Source organism: Meles meles, chromosome 5 (genome assembly GCF_922984935.1).
Source record: "Meles meles chromosome 5, mMelMel3.1 paternal haplotype, whole genome shotgun sequence".
Lineage (NCBI taxonomy): Eukaryota > Metazoa > Chordata > Mammalia > Carnivora > Mustelidae > Meles > Meles meles.
Window position 1 is genome coordinate 24097755 of NC_060070.1, and position 17062 is coordinate 24114816.

Genomic DNA, 17062 nt, shown 5'->3' on the forward strand with positions numbered 1-17062 from the left:
CTAGCTTAATGCCTTCAGAATATGGTAGATCCCCACCCCCGCCCCCGGATATCAGGTTAGTTTGCACAAAAGAAGAACAGTAAATTTATGTGTCTCAGTGTTCAATGACTTGAACCATGACTCTTTTTACAAATTCCTGAAAACTTTAAAATATGTTAATTAGGGTCCAGTGGAAACTAGAAAAATAGATGGGAGTTGGAAATGTTAAAGAAACCACATTCATTTATATAAAAGTAAGTAGAGGAGGAAATCCTAGTTAAACACAGTTAAAAAACGATGCCCTTGTCTTGGAAACCAACCGTTCTCTTAGAGCCTAACTAGACAGCACTCTTTATATGGAGCTCCCAGGGAGCAAACTCGACTTGGTAATCTTCCCATGGAGGAGAGGGTAGAAATAGGTCTAAAAGTCAACTCTAAAATAGCTGATAACTTCCACCGCCAAAATCTCACTTCTCTAAGACAATGGTTCTCAGCCCTATCTGTATACTGTAACCTCCAGAGAACTTCAAGAAATGTAGATGCCCAGGCCCCATACCTAGAGATTTACCTATTGTTTTTACCTATTGATTTACCTATTGTTTTAGGATGGGACCTAAACACAGGTGTTTTCCAAAGCTCCCAGGTGATTCTCAAATGCAGCCAAGGCTGAAAATCACTGATGTAGGAGAAAGATCAGAGAAACGGTAGGTGGATAGGAAAAAGAGAGGATAGTGAGTCCCCTTTACATACTGTCTAATGACGTAAAAGGAAAGAAAAAAGAATGGGAGAGTGGCTGGGAGTAACAGCAACAGGTAAAACTGAGGCTCTGAAATTATGAGACTGATCTAAAAATCAACAGGATTGTTGGCTGTTTTAGCTTCAAAAATCAGAAATGGCTACGTGAGCAAGGAACCGCCCACATTTGTCAAAGACTTGGTAACAGTTCAAAGGACATATCAGTAAATCCTCATAACAAAATGTATTTTTTTTTTTCCCAAGAAGAGTTAGTAACTAGGGACTGGAGGCAAACAGCTTTAACCTCTCACAAACAAATCATCTGAAGGTTCAACTTGGAAATCATGTGCCAGAAAATATACCACCTTGAACAAAATTTTAAAAAAATGTTTAAAGGGGAGGCACGAGGAAGGAAATTGAAATAACTCAGAGCACTTGATAACTGAAATTATCTTCCCAGTAACCACATTGACAAAGGAGTTTTCAAAGTTGTAAAATCATGTGATTCAGATGATAAAACCAAGTTATTTTCTTCTCTTCCTTCTTGACTAGCAGAGATGCAGGACTTAACAAGCTGGAAAAAAAATGTCTGAAAGCTTTATGATCCTCTTTCAGGCACAATGATGAACCCAAAACAGAACACAGTATTGGTAGTCAATGGACAGAGCAGAGAATCTCAGAGCAGGTAACACAGACAGACATCAGGTAGAATTATCTCTGCTCACACCAACAGGTCAAACATTGGGAGCCCAGAGACAAAAACTCAGTTGTATTTCCACTGTGCTAACAGTTAAAATCAATTCATCAATTTACAGTTTTTGATCTGATTAGAAAACTAAAATGTGGATAAATCTGCCTTAAAAATGAGAGCTATAATTTTCAATTAAAAACACCCATTTGTTAATTATTTTAAAATCAATTTAGAAGCCACAAGTTAACTTTCCTAATTTAATATATGATACTTCAGTTATTCAGTACTAATTACCCACAAATTAACTCAAAGCATTCCCTGATTCTGAGACTATCAGAATAAACCTCTCCTCTCCTCCTGAAGCATGCCCTACGAAATGATACCTATGGTCAAAATGCCAAACTTCACCTTAGCAACTAACGTGAAGTTCAGGCAAAGCCAAAAGCATGACCCAGAGCTCACGGACTTCCAGCCTGAAATAAGGCTCCTTCTTGGAAAGGGAAAAGACTAACAGGACTGCTTTAGACATTCAGTTCAGCAGAGGACATGCATCTATTCAAACAGAAGGCTGTAAGCTTATCTTTATTGGACAGAGTTGGAGATAGAAGGCCTGATCTAGGCCACTAATTTCAAGAAACACTATCCTAGCTCACCTAGGAAGTTATCTATCAGGAGTCTAAGAACCTAAGTGTGCCAAAGCAAGCACACTCACCCTGGAATCGGCTCGAAGAGAACCTTAAAATAATCAGGCCCACAATTTTCATACGCCCATTCTGGGCTTCTCAGGGTTACACAAATGGTACACCTAATCTAACTGCTCACTACTCTTTTAAACAAATTCAGAATGTTTGGGCTCAAAGTTTCAACGTTTACTTTTTAAAAAGTTATCTTACTGAAAATTTAGTCTGTGGTCTGCTGTTTATTTGCAAGATGGGTACAAGCATACATGGCAAATTAACGCTTTTAATGAGACTGTACAGAAACCTAGTGAATAAAGATTCGCCCCTTCTCATTCTACCAACTGGGAGGTTAACAAAAAGGGGGGTACCCGATACAAAGATGTAAACGTATGGGGGGTGCCTGGGTGGCTCAGCTGGTTGAGCATCGGACTCTTCATTTCAGGTCAGGATCTCAAACCCTGGGTTGCCTGGGCTCAAAGTTCAGCAGGGAGTCTGCCTGGGATCTTCTCCCTCTGCTGCTCCCTCCACTTGCATGCCCAGGCACACCTGCACACTCTCTAAAAATAAATAAATAAATCTTTTTTAAAAAAGGATGCAAATGGGGTGCACCTGAGTGGCTCAGTCATTTAAGTGGTTGCCTTCCACTGGGGTCATGATCCCAAGGTCCTGTGATCAAGCCCCAAATGGGGCTCCCTGATGAGCAGGGAGTCTGCTTCTTCCTCTGCCCCACCCCCTGCTCTGTCTTTCCTACTCTCTCAAATACATAAATAAATAAAATCTTTAAAAAATAGATGCAAACGTATAAAGGGTGAGATTAAAATAAATCCTTGATATGGAAAAAAATGCTGGCAGAAGTCCCAGGACAGCTATCCTGTGAGGTAAAAACTCAAGAAGATCTATACCAACATGGAATTTTAAATTAGGTAAAAAAAATTTTAAACAATTTATGAAAAGAACAACTTCTAATGGAGAGATCTAGAGAAAGAGTTTTACTTTATAAAACCATTACAGTATTACAAAAAATTAAAATGTATCAAGCTTTTAAAAATATTAAAATTAAAACTTAAAAAAGAAAAGAAGAACTGAGCAGGACACGTTAAACATCACTCAGCTGAGCTTAATATGAAATATGGAGCTGAGGCAATTATCTAGATAATTTATGATGAACAAAATATCATCTTAAAAATCAATTATTAGGACAATTCCAGCCTAAAAGCAGTTTGAGATTTGAATTATGTGAATTGATGACTCAACTATCCACTTGATCTTTCTGAAGCCGTACCAGTTTTCAAGAAGACATTTAACAAGTTCTACTGGATATAATTTTATGCCCACCATAAACTTCAGGTTTCTACCCAGAGTTGTACCTTTAAAAATCCACTGTGGCCACTGCCACCTTCTACTGCAACTGCCTCCGGGCCCATCACCCTCCCCAGCACCCTGGCTATACTCAGTTATCAGGCAGAACCATTTGACCTGCTCCAAATTTATCATAGTGTCTCAGTCTATCTTCTGGACACTATCCAGACACTACTCACCTATCTTTACTATGAAACTGAGAGTTCCAAAGTTTTTTCCAACACACACAGGATTAGTATTCTGCTAGCCATGTTTTATCTTAGGACACAGAGTACTACACTCCCCTAGCCAATTAAAACCATCATTTTAGGTCCTACCCATACATACCTTTACCTTAAAGATAAAAGCAGTAAATTTTTCAGGGGAGATAAACACTTTAACCCAGCCAGCACCTTGCACCATGCAACATTTTCTGTCTCTGTCTTGGCAAGCTACCTGCCTTTAAAGCCGACAGTAACCACATTGCAAAGAGTCAACCACCACACAAAATATTTTAAAACTTCAGTTACGAGACCTGATTCAGCAGGCAACTTCTGCCAGGAACTTCCTACAAGTTGTTTTCCCCCTGAAATCTGTTTTTCTTGGTGGTCTTGTCTCCATTCATCTACCTACCTGAAGTCTACAATATAATAGAAGCACAGATGCCCTGTTCTCCCAAAGCAGAAATTGGTCAGAGATTAACAGCCCAACCCAAAGGATGTCTACATACTATGTAGCACTCGATTAGTACTAAATGGAACAACACTTTGAATCTGACCCAGAGTAAACCATGGCCAAAGCAAGGAAGTGACTATCAGAAATGAGAATCACCAAACCAGCAGGTTTTTGACAGGATTCTCATGCCATTTCTTCTACTCTCCCACTAAAAGCCAGTCACAGACCCAATTCTTAAGTTATTAGCTAATAAAATCAAGGAAAGGTGCCGAAATCATGAGTCCAAGTCCACTCCCCTAGCAGCACACAGAGAGGGTTACCTCAGTCGGCCACACCTCGGCAGACAAGCATTCAAGACAGCAGTATTCCAGAGGATTACTGTGAGGATTTAGTGGTAATACATGCAAAGATGTGGCACACAGCAACTTTTAAAATGGCAGCTGTTTTCTAGAAGTACAAACCTGCAGTTACAGTAAGTCATGGGGACGGAGAATACAGCGTGGTGACTAGAGTTAATAATGCTGGTTTGCAGGTGCAAAAGTTGCCAGGAGAGTAAATCTTAAAAAATTCTCATCACAAGAAAAAAAAATTCTGTAATTATGTGTGGTAATGGAGGTTAACTAGACTTTTTGTGGTGATCATTTTGCAATAATACACAAGTACTTATCATTACGTTAAACACCCGAAATTGTTACATGTCAAATTTACCTAAATTAAAAAAAAACACACACACACAACCCTTCCCACCAAATGAATCCTGCCAAATGAATCGCAGCTATTTAATTTCATTGTTGTACATCCCCACCCAACCCAAAGTCCCACCCACACTCTAGGAGGCAGTAGAGCATAGCAGAAAAGGCAAAAGCTCCAGAGTCAAAGAAAAGTCTGATCCCAAATAATTCCTTAAACTATTTCTTGGTCTTTAAATCAGGACTTACACTGAAAAGCCTACCATGCAAGAACAATATCAGATGTAAAAACCGAACTAAGCATTTGATGCCCATTGCTCAATGAATCATAAGTACTACTGTTGTAATTATTTATGCCTGGGCCTGAAAATGTGGTTGTGTAGACTCCTTTTTATTGTAAAGATCATCCTGGCTTCCCTTCCCCAAAATACCATTTTGAATATAAGATGAACCAGCACAATTCTGATTCTTAAATACTTCAGAACAATTCAACCCAAACACCTACCAGGTACCTAGAAAGTATCTGCTGCTACTTTTTTTTTTTTTTTTTAGATTGTTCTTCTTTTTGCAGGTATGTCTGTGAACTAAGTTGTGTCAATTACACCAAATTGTGTAAGACAGGTATCGAGATCATTTTTTTTCCCATTATGGACATCAAATTACTTGAGTCAGTGTCTTTAATGTATTTCTTCAACATCATTTGCTCTGTTTGATATATATCAAGCAACCAAATATATGGCTCTATTCTGGTACTATCTACGTTGTTCATCTATTCTTAGGTCAGTAGTCTATGAGGACAACCACTCTGTGTTCTATGCTTCATCAGGATGGCTGGGTTTTTTGGACATAAGTGTACACAGAGGAGACATAAGCCTGAAGCCTCAGGTGTGAGAGAGAGAATGAAAGTCCCTGAACCAAGCCCAGGAGGAGCAGAAGGGACTCCAGAGAGATTCTGGATCAGTCTTACTACCATCACCAATGACAATGAACCTTAACCCCTCAGGTCATGGCAGGAAAGAAAGGATTCTTCTTCAACCCTATCCTTTTGCTGAGGATGGCAGGCTCCTCTCTCCCGTGAAAGACTGGCTGTTCTAGACCAAAGCTCTCAGCCAGAACTCATGGGCTTACTATAAACCTCAAGCCCACACTCCATAAGTACAGCCATTCCACCAGCTTTAAGAAATAGGCCAAGAGATAAGTTCAATAAGGGGGCGGGGGTGGTATAATGAGGGGGAGCCCAGGACACGTTAGAAATGGGAGAGAAGAAGGGGCCCCTGGGTGGCTCAATGGGCTAAGGCTTATGTCTTCGGCTCGGGTCATAATCCCAGGGTTCTGGGATCAAGCCCCACATCTGGCTCTCTGCTCAGCGGGGAGCCTGCTTCCCCCCCCCACTTGCCTCTCTGCCTACTTGTGATCTATGTGTGTCAAATAAAGAAACAAAATCTTGAAAAAAAAAAAAAAAGGAAGAAAGAAAAGATATGGGAGAGAAGAGAGAAGAACAAGTTCTAGTAATTCTAACTGGGAAATTAGGTGAATTCATGCCTCCCTTCTGTGCTGCACAGCCAAATGAAGTAGAAATTTAAATGACCTGTGAATGATTAACATTTTAATCTAAATAAAAAATCTGAGGGGGGAGGCACACAGAATGGGTAAAAGTTGTCAAAAGGTACAAACTTCCAGTTGTCAAATAAGAGACTAGATCTTAAAAGTTCTAATTACAAGAAAAAAGAAATGAGTAACTTTATGTGCTATTGGACCTTAAGCAGGCTTACTGTACTAAATATTTTGTGACATACACAAAAACCGAAACAGCATGTCGTATACCTAAAGCCAATGTTATATACTAATTATACCTCAATAATAAAATAAGTAAAACTCTATATCCTTATCCTCTGTCTGCAACCCTGCCTGTCCCTCTCTTCCATCTCTATGCTCTTGTGTCTGTTTCCTAAGGCCACCGTAACAAATTCAGGGTCTTCAAATAACAAAAATTTATTCTCACAGTGCTAGAGGGTAGAAGTCCAAAATCAAATTGTCAGCAGGGCCATGCTCCCTCTAAAGGCTGGGGGAGACCTCTTCCTGGCCTCTTCTTAGAGGTGGCTCTAGCATTGGCCAGTACTCTTGGCTAGTAATTGCATCGCTCCAACCTTTGTCTCAGTCTTCATGCAGGCTTCTCAGCACCTAGTGCACCTTAGTTGTCCTCTCCTCTCCTTATAAGGACACTAGTCATTGGGTTTGGGGCCGACCTTAATCCAGTACAACTTAATTTTAACTAATTACCCCTTAAAAGACCCTATTTTTTCAAATAAGGTCACATTTTAAGGTTCCAGATGGACATGAATTTGGGAGGACACTATTCAACCCACTACAACTCTCAAATTAAAATAAACCATGACAGTGGGGCACCTGGGTGGCCAAACTGGGTAAGCTTCCAACCCTTGGTTTGGGCTTAGGTCGTGATCTCCTGGTCATGAGATAGGACTTCTCAATCACCAGAGTCTGCTTGGGTTTCTCTCTCCCTCTCCCTTTGCCCGGCCCCACCACCACACACAGGCACACACAAGCTCTCTTGCCACCTCCCAAATAAATAAATAAATAAATAAATCTTTTAAAATAAATAAAATACATCACCACCACCAAAATGTGAGGCAAAGTGATGGGAGATGACAAATCACAGCATTATAGAAATATAAAAAAAAATTCAAAGTTATAATCACCAGTGGACTACTTCCAATCTTAATTAGCAAAAAATGTACCTTTTGCCTTTCTCTCAACAGTGGGAAACTGTGAAGTCTTAGAAAATATCAGAAATCCTATTCAAGGGACACCTGCATGGCTCAGTTGGTTGGGCATCCAACTCTTGGCTTTGGCTCAGGTCATGATCTCACGGGTCTCGGGATGAAGCCCCAAGATGGGCTGCACCCTCAGTGGGGAGTCTGTTTGAAAGATTCTCTCCCTCTAACCCCCAAATTGGCACATGTGTACTCTCTCTCAAATAAATAAAATAAATAAAATCTTCACACACACCCCAAAAAAGTCCCATTCCAAATAGCACTAAAAAAACAACACTCCACTGGCCCAGACACTTGACATAGAAAAATCTGATATTAGATATAAACACATATATTACCAGGAATGGAACAGCAAAAAAGATGAAAGACAGGGAAGGATACTTTTCAGTTAAAAGTGCTATCTGGGGATGGAAAGTAGACCATGGGTCTCAGACGACCAAGGTTTCCTTTAAAATTTAAAAAAAAAATTACCTTAGGTTTTTAACAGCCCCCTCCCCAAATTATCCTTTTCTAATGAGGATATAAACCTACATGAAAGCACTATATGTCATAGTTCTTTTTATTTTAATCAAGGTATTATTTTAGCTTTCTGGAGGAAAAAATACTTGAGATGAGCTTAAAGACTTGCGTACTCCCTCTGCTGGCTCTGAATTTAAAGTGAATTATCAATGGCTTCAGGAGCCAAGTTATTAATTTCACTAGACATATAAACACAATGAAAGATATGATGCGGATTCTCCCCCAACACACCTACGCAAAGGTCTTCAAAGAAATAAAAAATTCTAAACAACTACTAAAAACTGCCATAGGTTGGATTTAGCGTAGGTTTACTCCAAAAGAAAGCTAATGCAGTCCATTTGTTTGGAGCAGGAGTCACTTCCTGCATCAGCCTTGCCCCCTACAACTGTGCCACAACTTTTCCTGGCTCTGTGCGCACCTCTCCACGGCAGGACTCGGGTGCATCTGGATACACAGGCATGGTGATCCCCTAGAAGATAACCTGGCTTCTTCATCATAGGCAATTACCAGAAGGACCACAGCCCATAAGGGAAGTTAGTCCATTTCGCGTTATGCTATCTCGTAATAGTAACTGACAAAATGCAAAGAAAGATTAAAATTAAGATTAAAATCTAAAAAAGTCTGAGTAGAAAGTGAAAGGCACGCTCCCTGGAAAACCCCAGCCTGAAACATGCACCAGTCAGACATTTGTGTTTTATTGAGAAGGAGTGATACATCACAATATTCTATGGCTGCCTGCTACTGCTTTTTCCAACTGGGGAAAATTGTGATACTAAGACGTGAAGGCTGCCTGGTTAAGAATAAAATGATTGAAGATACTGAGTCTGTTGGCATCACTATGCCATCAGAATTGGGGTCTTCTATCATAATCACAGCCAAAAGCACCTATTTAGAAAACTCTTGACTCAGAAGAGCTACACACTGGCCCAGAAAAGACCACTCAGAGAGTGCTTGCTGTCTCTTCCTCCTTCATATGTGACTTTCATTTTCCAATCCGCAGATAAAAAACTCCAAATACCGGGGCGCCTGGGTGGCTCGGTGGGTTAAAGCCTCTGCCTTCGGCTCAGGTCATGATCTCATGGTCCTGGGATCGAGCCCCGCATCGGGCTCTCTGCTCGGCAGGGAGCCTGCTTCTTCCCTCTCTCTCTGCCTGCCTCTCTGCCTACTTGTGATCTCTCTATCAAATAAATAAAATATAAAAAAAAATTCTCTTAAAAAAACTCCAAGTACCTCTGGGACTTCTGCCTCCAAATGCAGAACATCGTGGGCAACTGAGTTTAACACAACAGTTTTGCTCCTGTAAGAAGTGGTAAGTGAATTTTAGGCTGAACAATCCTATGATGACCCTTTCCAAACAGTGCATACTGACGTGGCATCAGTGGGGTACACACAGGAAACAGACTTGATTTCAACTTTCTCTGAATGAAGTCATTCCTAGATCAAGGTTCTCCTCAGTTTCTGTGATGGGTAGTGACTGGCACTAATGAAGTTTTCAGGGACTTTGAACACTAGGAAACAAGATACTGCAAGAAATGCCTTGGATGGCAGAGCATCCTTTTATGATTATACTATATCCTATCAACATTAATGCGAGGAGGTCCAAGACTTCATAGCTACAAGTATCCAAAACACTCTACACATGATGTCACCTCACTCCCGAGTCACATCATCTCCTTTCAGTCTCAGAGTCCCAGAACAAGGCTATCTCTATGGGCTGAGGACATAATGATTCAAAGAACAGCTCCGAGTATCAGAAATGTTTTTGTCTGGTAGACACATTCCATGCTTTGGAGGCTCTTATGGTGTCCTTGGGAATATGCAGGAGTCACAGAAAATGACAAAAGAAATAGGTGGGAGTCCGGGTTGGGCATGGTAGGGTGGGGTGGGCTTAAGACAGATGGCTTTTGCAGCAAGGTTAGCTGGGAACACTGATGGAGAACGCAAAAAAGCAACACAGCTACCCTAGCATGAGCCAGCCTAAAGGACAGAGGAAGGGAAGCAGAAGCGAGCAAATGAAGTAAGAGTTTGCAGAAATGGAGGCCCTGACACGAACAGCTGTGAAACCACAATGGTTAACAGCAGACAGGCCAGAACACTGCTGCCGAGGGCTCATGCGGACACACTCTTAGCTCCATCGGTGCCAGCTGCAGGTTCCTGAGCCAGTCACTCACATGCTCTTGTCCTGCTTCCTCACCTATAAAATGAAGCAGTTAGATGATCTCCTAAACCTCTTTCAGTTCTAAATTTGAGGCAAGAAGCAATGTGGATGAGTCAGCTGTATCAAGGCTCCACCTCCACTCCAGAGGGAGGCCAGTCCTACACCAGGCCCCACAAGACAGAACTGGAGACCCCAACTCAGGTTAGGACCACAGGTGTGGTCTAATCCACATGGCCCTGGGAAAGCCCCAGCTTCTCCCAAATAGACCTAAACCACAGAAGCCATGCTCTAGCGGCCCTGCATCTCCAAAGCAAGCTGAAGATGACCTGCAGAGAATTCAAAACCAGCTCCAGGCCAGAGTTCAACACCAACTTTGCCTTTTGCCAGTAACTCCTCTGCAGAGAGCTGAAGCATCGAGGAAAGCAGAAGTACAGACATGAAAAAAAGGCAAAGACAATGAACGACAATGACAAGTTCACAGAACACAAATTTGCATGTTTATTTTCTGTCTTCCTCCAACAGAACCTGAATCCTGTGAACTGAACCTCATCTGCCTCGTGCTACTACTATATCCCTGAGACCCAGCAGAATGCCCTGTGAACGGGATGCCTTGGTAAGTATTTGTTCAATGAATAAAAGGGCATGTGATGAAAACAGGTAAAAAGGTTTTCTCTGACTTGTAGTCACTTACTGTACGCCAGCTACAATGTCTGCTGATACTAATCCACATACACCTATGGAGATCTAGAGATAAAATCCACCGATGTATATCATTCTGAGCTCCTTCTACAGCAGCAAAAAGGCAAAGTGACTCTTCAGGACTTGTGATACAGGAAAAGGTCAGGAGCAAAATGAGGAGTCAAAAATCGGATCGAGTCTGTTCCCCCCACTGGCAAGATGGGTAAGATATGAAAATAAAATAAATTCCATATTCTCTCTAGCCCTGGGAATCTAATCTGATAAGCAGTGGGTAAGTAGGGTGCCCTACCAGAATATACAGACTGAAACAGTCTTACCTTTGCATTTTTATGAAGATCTTTGAATGGACGGTGTTTGCTAAGCTTTTTCCAAACCAAATAAATGACTTTTTGGTAGGACAAGGACTCTTCATTAATTTTCCAAATAAAAATATCTTGCAGGTTTTAAGTAAGAATCATGCATATAAAAAAGTGTAACTACAAGATGTTCTTCTATGGTGTCATTCTCTTAAAATAGAACCCTCCTAAAATCTCCTAAAAATAAGTCTGCATAGTTTCATTTCATTTTCTAAGAAGGAGATAAACATATCAAAACAAACACTTCGCTTCTTTCTTAAAGAGTCTCTCTGCTACACAGGGCTCACAGATCAAAGTTAAAAAGGGCAATTTCTTCACTTCATAGGTCGATGACACAGCTTTGAAAAAGAGGAAAAACAGTCCCCCTAGTGTACTGCTGCTGTACGAAGAGGAAGTCTATTCGTTGAGAATCACTGACGAAGACAGTACTGCCAAAGGAAATTACAAAACAGCATTTTGGCAACACAGGCCAAGCAGAAGACAGATTCCTTACACACGACCATAACGGGCCCTTTGGTGAGTTACTCTAAAAGGTGACTGAGGCCAAAATTACGAGCCAACATGGACTTACCACAATTTGGTCATTTTGAAATTTTAAAGACATATTTTTTTAAATCAAAGTTGGAGTTAAAATCACATTTTCTTAGTCCAGTATTGTTGGGAAGGAACTGGATGCATTAATCTAAAGAATAGTGAACATCAGCAGGCATCATGTGGCAGGGGGCCCTCATCTTTCTACGCTGGGGAGAAGCTGTAAGAGCACACATTCTCACGCGAAAGAAGACATTGGCTCTTGCCGAATTACCCTCCACAGGGAGCAGCGGCAGAAGTCACAGGCACAAGAGCCTACATTTGTGAAATTGTGAGAAACAGCACAGAAACTCAGGGCTGCCTCATGTAATCATGTCCTAATCCCCTGGGAAATCCAGGTGTGTGAGTGAGGAGATGAAGAGAGATAAATTAAGCCTTAACAGGTAAACCCTGGAATCCTAGAGGTCTGCGCCACAACGGGAGGAACCGAGAGAACAGAACAGTTTAATTAGGGGTGGTGCAGTGCAAATAAGCTTAATCTGAATTAAAGGAAATGTAACCTTTTCCCCTCTTAACCACATCTAACCATTCATTTCTACTTTAATGCCTGAGGTAAGGGAATCTGTGAGATAGCCATCACCTCTCTCTCTGGCACAATATGTATCCGACAAACCTAAGTGAACCAAGAACTTCCTCCTTCTGTTAAAAGGCTGTCTTTTCTGTCCCCTTTATCACCTCATAGTTCCCAAGTACGGGTACTGACAGACGGGATGGCTATACAAATGTGATAAACTTGATTAGGCTCCATCCATATTCCTCTTTCTGATGCTAAACTAATAACCAAGACGTTTTTAGACTGAGAGGCAAATACGCTTTTCAGGAAAGCATCTTCCACTTATGTAAGACTATCTGTTACTTAGTAAAAGAAAAAAAAAAAACTTAAAAAAAAACTGGTCAATTTAAAGAGGAAAACAGTGTGATAAAGAATAAAAATCTCCAGCACTACAGCTAAATACGTAACTAGCTGTGTGATCTTAGAACTAAGTCCTTAACTTGAAGAACCAGATTCTTCACCTATAAAATAAGGGAGTTGAACTATCTCACAAACCTCATCCTGGCTGAACGTCAGAATCACCTGAGAAACTTAAAAAAACAAAAATAAAAAGAAACGCCAATGCTAAGCCCCCAGGCCCACCCAATTAAAACCAATTTTCTACATATTGATAGTTTTTAAAAAGCTTCCAGGTGATCCAAATATGCAACCAGGGCTTCAGACCACTAGTCCTTATTCTGATCTCCAAGGCCTCTTTTCTAATTCTTTTATCCTCTAATCTTAGGGTGATAATTCTGGTGACAGGATCCCAAAAAGCCACAAAAGTAAGGCCCAAACGCTGCATACTGTACCATTGTGCTTACAGGACTAAGAGAGGTAAACCTGAATTCTAGACATTTTTAGAAGTTAAAAACCCTAATGCATAACTCAGAATGAAAGTAGTGTGGTTTAAATGCACACGCATGCTCTCAAAATGACTAACCATGATAGGAATCCACTCCTGAAACTTGGACGCATGGAAATGGGTCACAATTAGCTCCTGACCTCTCCCTTTTCCCTCTTCTTCCACCCCCACTAAACCACAAGCACAAGAAAAGCTGGCTATTAGTCATAATCGCAATATGAAACCAGCCCCAGTTTCAAAGGGCTTTCTTCATCATCAAAGATTTGGAAGTTCCTGCATGGGTGCATCTTTTGATGAAGGTCATCTTACAAAAACTCTTTAAATTATATCCCCACGTCTTCAAGGATTAGTTGCCATGTGATACTGAGAAATAGAACTGATGTAAAATCTTAAAGTAAAAATAATTCTACTTACATAAAACTAAAAAAAATTTTACTTTATATGCCCTGTATTAAGCATACTAAGGCTTGAGTTTCAACTTACAATATTTCATAAGTTTTAAAGAGAGATGAAATGGAAACTAATTTAACACTCTGTGTTGACTATACTTCAACCAAAAAAAAAAAAGAGAGAGAGAGAAATGAGATAGCAGAAAAGGAAAAAGAAACTATGAGACCAAAAAAAAAGGTTAAGGACATAAAACCACAAAATTTAGGACTAGGCCCAAAATCTCTATTGCAAGTCCCACTAGCTACATGAAAATACAATTAACCAAATCACAATTCATGGCTACTTTTGGTAATACTACTTTCCCACCTGGATTAAAAAAAAAAAAATCAAATGCTATTAAGCGGTTACTCTCTTTACAATAACAAGAGATGTTATTTGTGGGATTAAACTACTTGTGTAAACTTAAAAATCAAAGGAAAAGTGAAAACCCTTCCAACATTAAAAGTTAGTTAGTTAACTAACTTTTAACTAGGTTAGCTAACTAACTTTTAACTAGCAGATTCTCTACACCAAACTCAAAATACACAGGACTAATTTCAAGTCGAGAAATATGAAAAATATTCCAAACCTCTATATCCATTTTCTTAGACCCTGAAACTCACCCCTTCCTGACACTGTAGCCTGGTATTAACAACTTGCTATTCACTTGGAAAATCAGTTTTAAAAGCTATCACAGTAGCACTCCTTTGAAAAGGAATTCATGCTCAAGCTTTCTGTAAATGGCCCTCATATCACACAACTGGCACTCCTTTGCAAAGCTATAAAATTAAATCAAATGTAAGATTCATAATGTCAGCAGTTGTTTAAGACAGATATGTGGAATAACTTCAAAGCATACGTTTTGCTTTTAAAGTATCTCGACAAGTCCTCTCCAATAGGAGCCATAAGAAATTTGAAAAAACAAACAAACCAACAACAAAGCAGATACTTTGTTTGCAATTTTTTTTTTTTTTTAAAAGCAAATTAAAACTCTGAGGATTTGGGGGGTGGGGGGATGGATGAGCCTGGTGATGGGTATTAAGGAGGGCACCTATTGCACTGAAACACTGGGTGTTATACACAAACAATAAATAGTGGAACACCACATCAAAAACTAATAATGTACTGTATGGTGACTAACATAATTTAAAAAACTAAATTAAATAAAGCAAATTAAAACTCAACACACTAAATTCTCTAGTTTTTTTTTAACATATGGGTTCCTGCGTTCCAGTTCTCCAAGATTAAACTGTTCTTTCTGTATACACCTACTGGAACCCAGGAAGATGCAGGGCTCCCCCAAAAACCCTGAAGGAAAGGACTGAAGGAGAAAGGAACTACCTCATTAATTAAAAAGAAAAAAAAAGATAACTTGCAAATAGAAGCAACTGATAAGCCAAATGTGTCTCCAACTGTACAGGACTCCTCTGCCTGATACAGACAGGTTCATGTCTTGGGGAAAGAGGCCAGGAGGATGAGGTGCAGGAGGAGCAAAGACTCCGGGTATCAGCAGCCCAGCAGGGGCACAGGAGTTAATCTGTTTGGATGCCCAACTGCAGGAAGTCATTACATCATAGGCCTTTCCACACCTCTCTCCCTACCACGTGTCCAGTGCCCCAAGAGGCTGAAAAGGAACAGTAGAGAGCCTCTCTTCTGGTTCACTTGTAGGTAGAAGCCATTACGGCCCAGCCCTGACACCACACCTCCCTGCCAAGGGCCGAGGTGAAGCTCCAGGCCTCAGTCCTCCAGACCTGGAGCCGGCCTCAAACCGCGCCAGAGTCCAGCCTCAAGGAGAGCAGCAGGTGTGGCTGGTCCGACTCGAGGCGGCAGGGCTGGCCCGCTCCAGGGCTCAGAACATCTCAAGTTCAGGGGCAGGCTTACTGGAGAAGCATCTCTAAGGAATAAAGGTGTCAACACACGGAAGGAAAGACATTCACCCAGGAAAAGGTTTACAAGCACTGCTTTTTCTAATGGGACCGGTGTGCCTGTGGGAACTAACACCCACAAGCCAGAAACTTCGACGCAAGGGTTTTCATCCAGCAAGTGACAACGACCATGCTCTGTAATCGACTGGAAACCACAAATCCAATCCCTCCTCCGGGTACCAAGTCCCAAGCACTCCCCCACATCCTTTCACTGCACCCGCAAAGCCCTTCCCGCATCCCCACTACGGCTGTTTTCTACTTCGAAGTTGGCGGAAGACCTACCTCGTCTGTGTCGTCCCGGGAATCCAGCAAATGCACTCCCGTCCGCCAGTCCTTCCCTCGCCGGTATCCCTCGCCCCCTCTCCTTACCCGGCCATGCCCGAGGCTTCATCAGAAGCCTCCTTTCCCCGCCCTACCCTCCGCAGCCGACCCCAGGTTCCCCTCCTCTGGGGGTCACAAAGATCCCCCGAAACCTCACAGCGGAGGCTCTCGGTGCCAAACCCTCTCCCCAGCGCCCTCAGGCGCGCTCCGATGAATCGAAGGCGCGTCTCGCACTGCGCAGGAGGCCCGGCGGGTCCGGCCGCCCGCCCGAGGTGGGTACGCACCTTCCACCCCGCAGAGCTGTTGCTGTCACCCTTATCCTTGAAGTAGGGCACGCAGCGCACCATCCACTCGTAGATCTGGGACAGAGTGAGCCGTTTGTCCGGCGAGCTCTCGATGGCGCGAGTGATCAGGTCAGCGTAGGACAGGTTCCCCCAGGCGTTCCGCCGCGACGAGCATTTCCTCGGCTGCCCGGAGCCCCCAGCCGCCCCCGGCTGCGGCGGCGGCAGTGTCTGCTGAGGCTGCAGCGGCGTCTGCGTCCCCCCGCTCAGCGCGCCTGCCGCGGGGGCTGGCCCGGAGCCGGGGTCCTGCCCTCCGGGAACCAGCAACCTGGCCGAGTCTTCAAGGAGCAGCCCGGAGCCCAGCGCGCCGCTCCCGCCGCAGCCGATCGCCATGGCCGAACCGGCCCTACCGCTGCCGTCCTCGTCGTCTTCATCGTCCTCCTCTTCGGGGATCATGGAATCGGCGGCCGTCTCCCCCGAGGGTTTGGCCGGGCTCCCCTGGAGCTCTGGCCTCTGCAGGGGCCACGTACAGGAGCGCGGCCGGCTCTGGGGCTCGAACTCCGGGTCCAGCTCCACTTCGAGCGGAGAGAGCGGGGCCGGGGAGGCCGGTGCCTCTGCCATCTTCGCCGCCTGCCCGCCCGCCCGCCCGCGGCTCGGGCTCTCGCGCTCTCCTCTCGCGCCGGGGCGGGGTGCGGCGGGGGAGGGACGGGGGCGCCGCGAAGGCTCGGGCTCCCAGGAGTCGCTGCCGCTACTGCCGCCGCCTGGGGAAGCACGAGAGAAGAGAGGAGGAGAGTTGGTTATCCCGGG

General features: G+C 42.9%; 1 protein-coding gene across 2 annotated transcripts in view; it reads right to left on the reverse strand.

Annotated features, from left to right (window-relative positions):
- FOXO3 (forkhead box O3) overlaps nt 1-17062 on the reverse strand; it is a 125338-nt gene that overhangs the window by 106919 nt on the left and 1357 nt on the right. For both annotated transcript variants that reach the window (XM_046004683.1, XM_046004685.1), the window contains exon 2: nt 16259-17016. In XM_046004683.1, the coding sequence (XP_045860639.1) occupies nt 16259-16876 (618 nt within the window). In that variant the 5' untranslated portion in view covers nt 16877-17016. The remainder of the gene's footprint in view (nt 1-16258; nt 17017-17062) is intronic.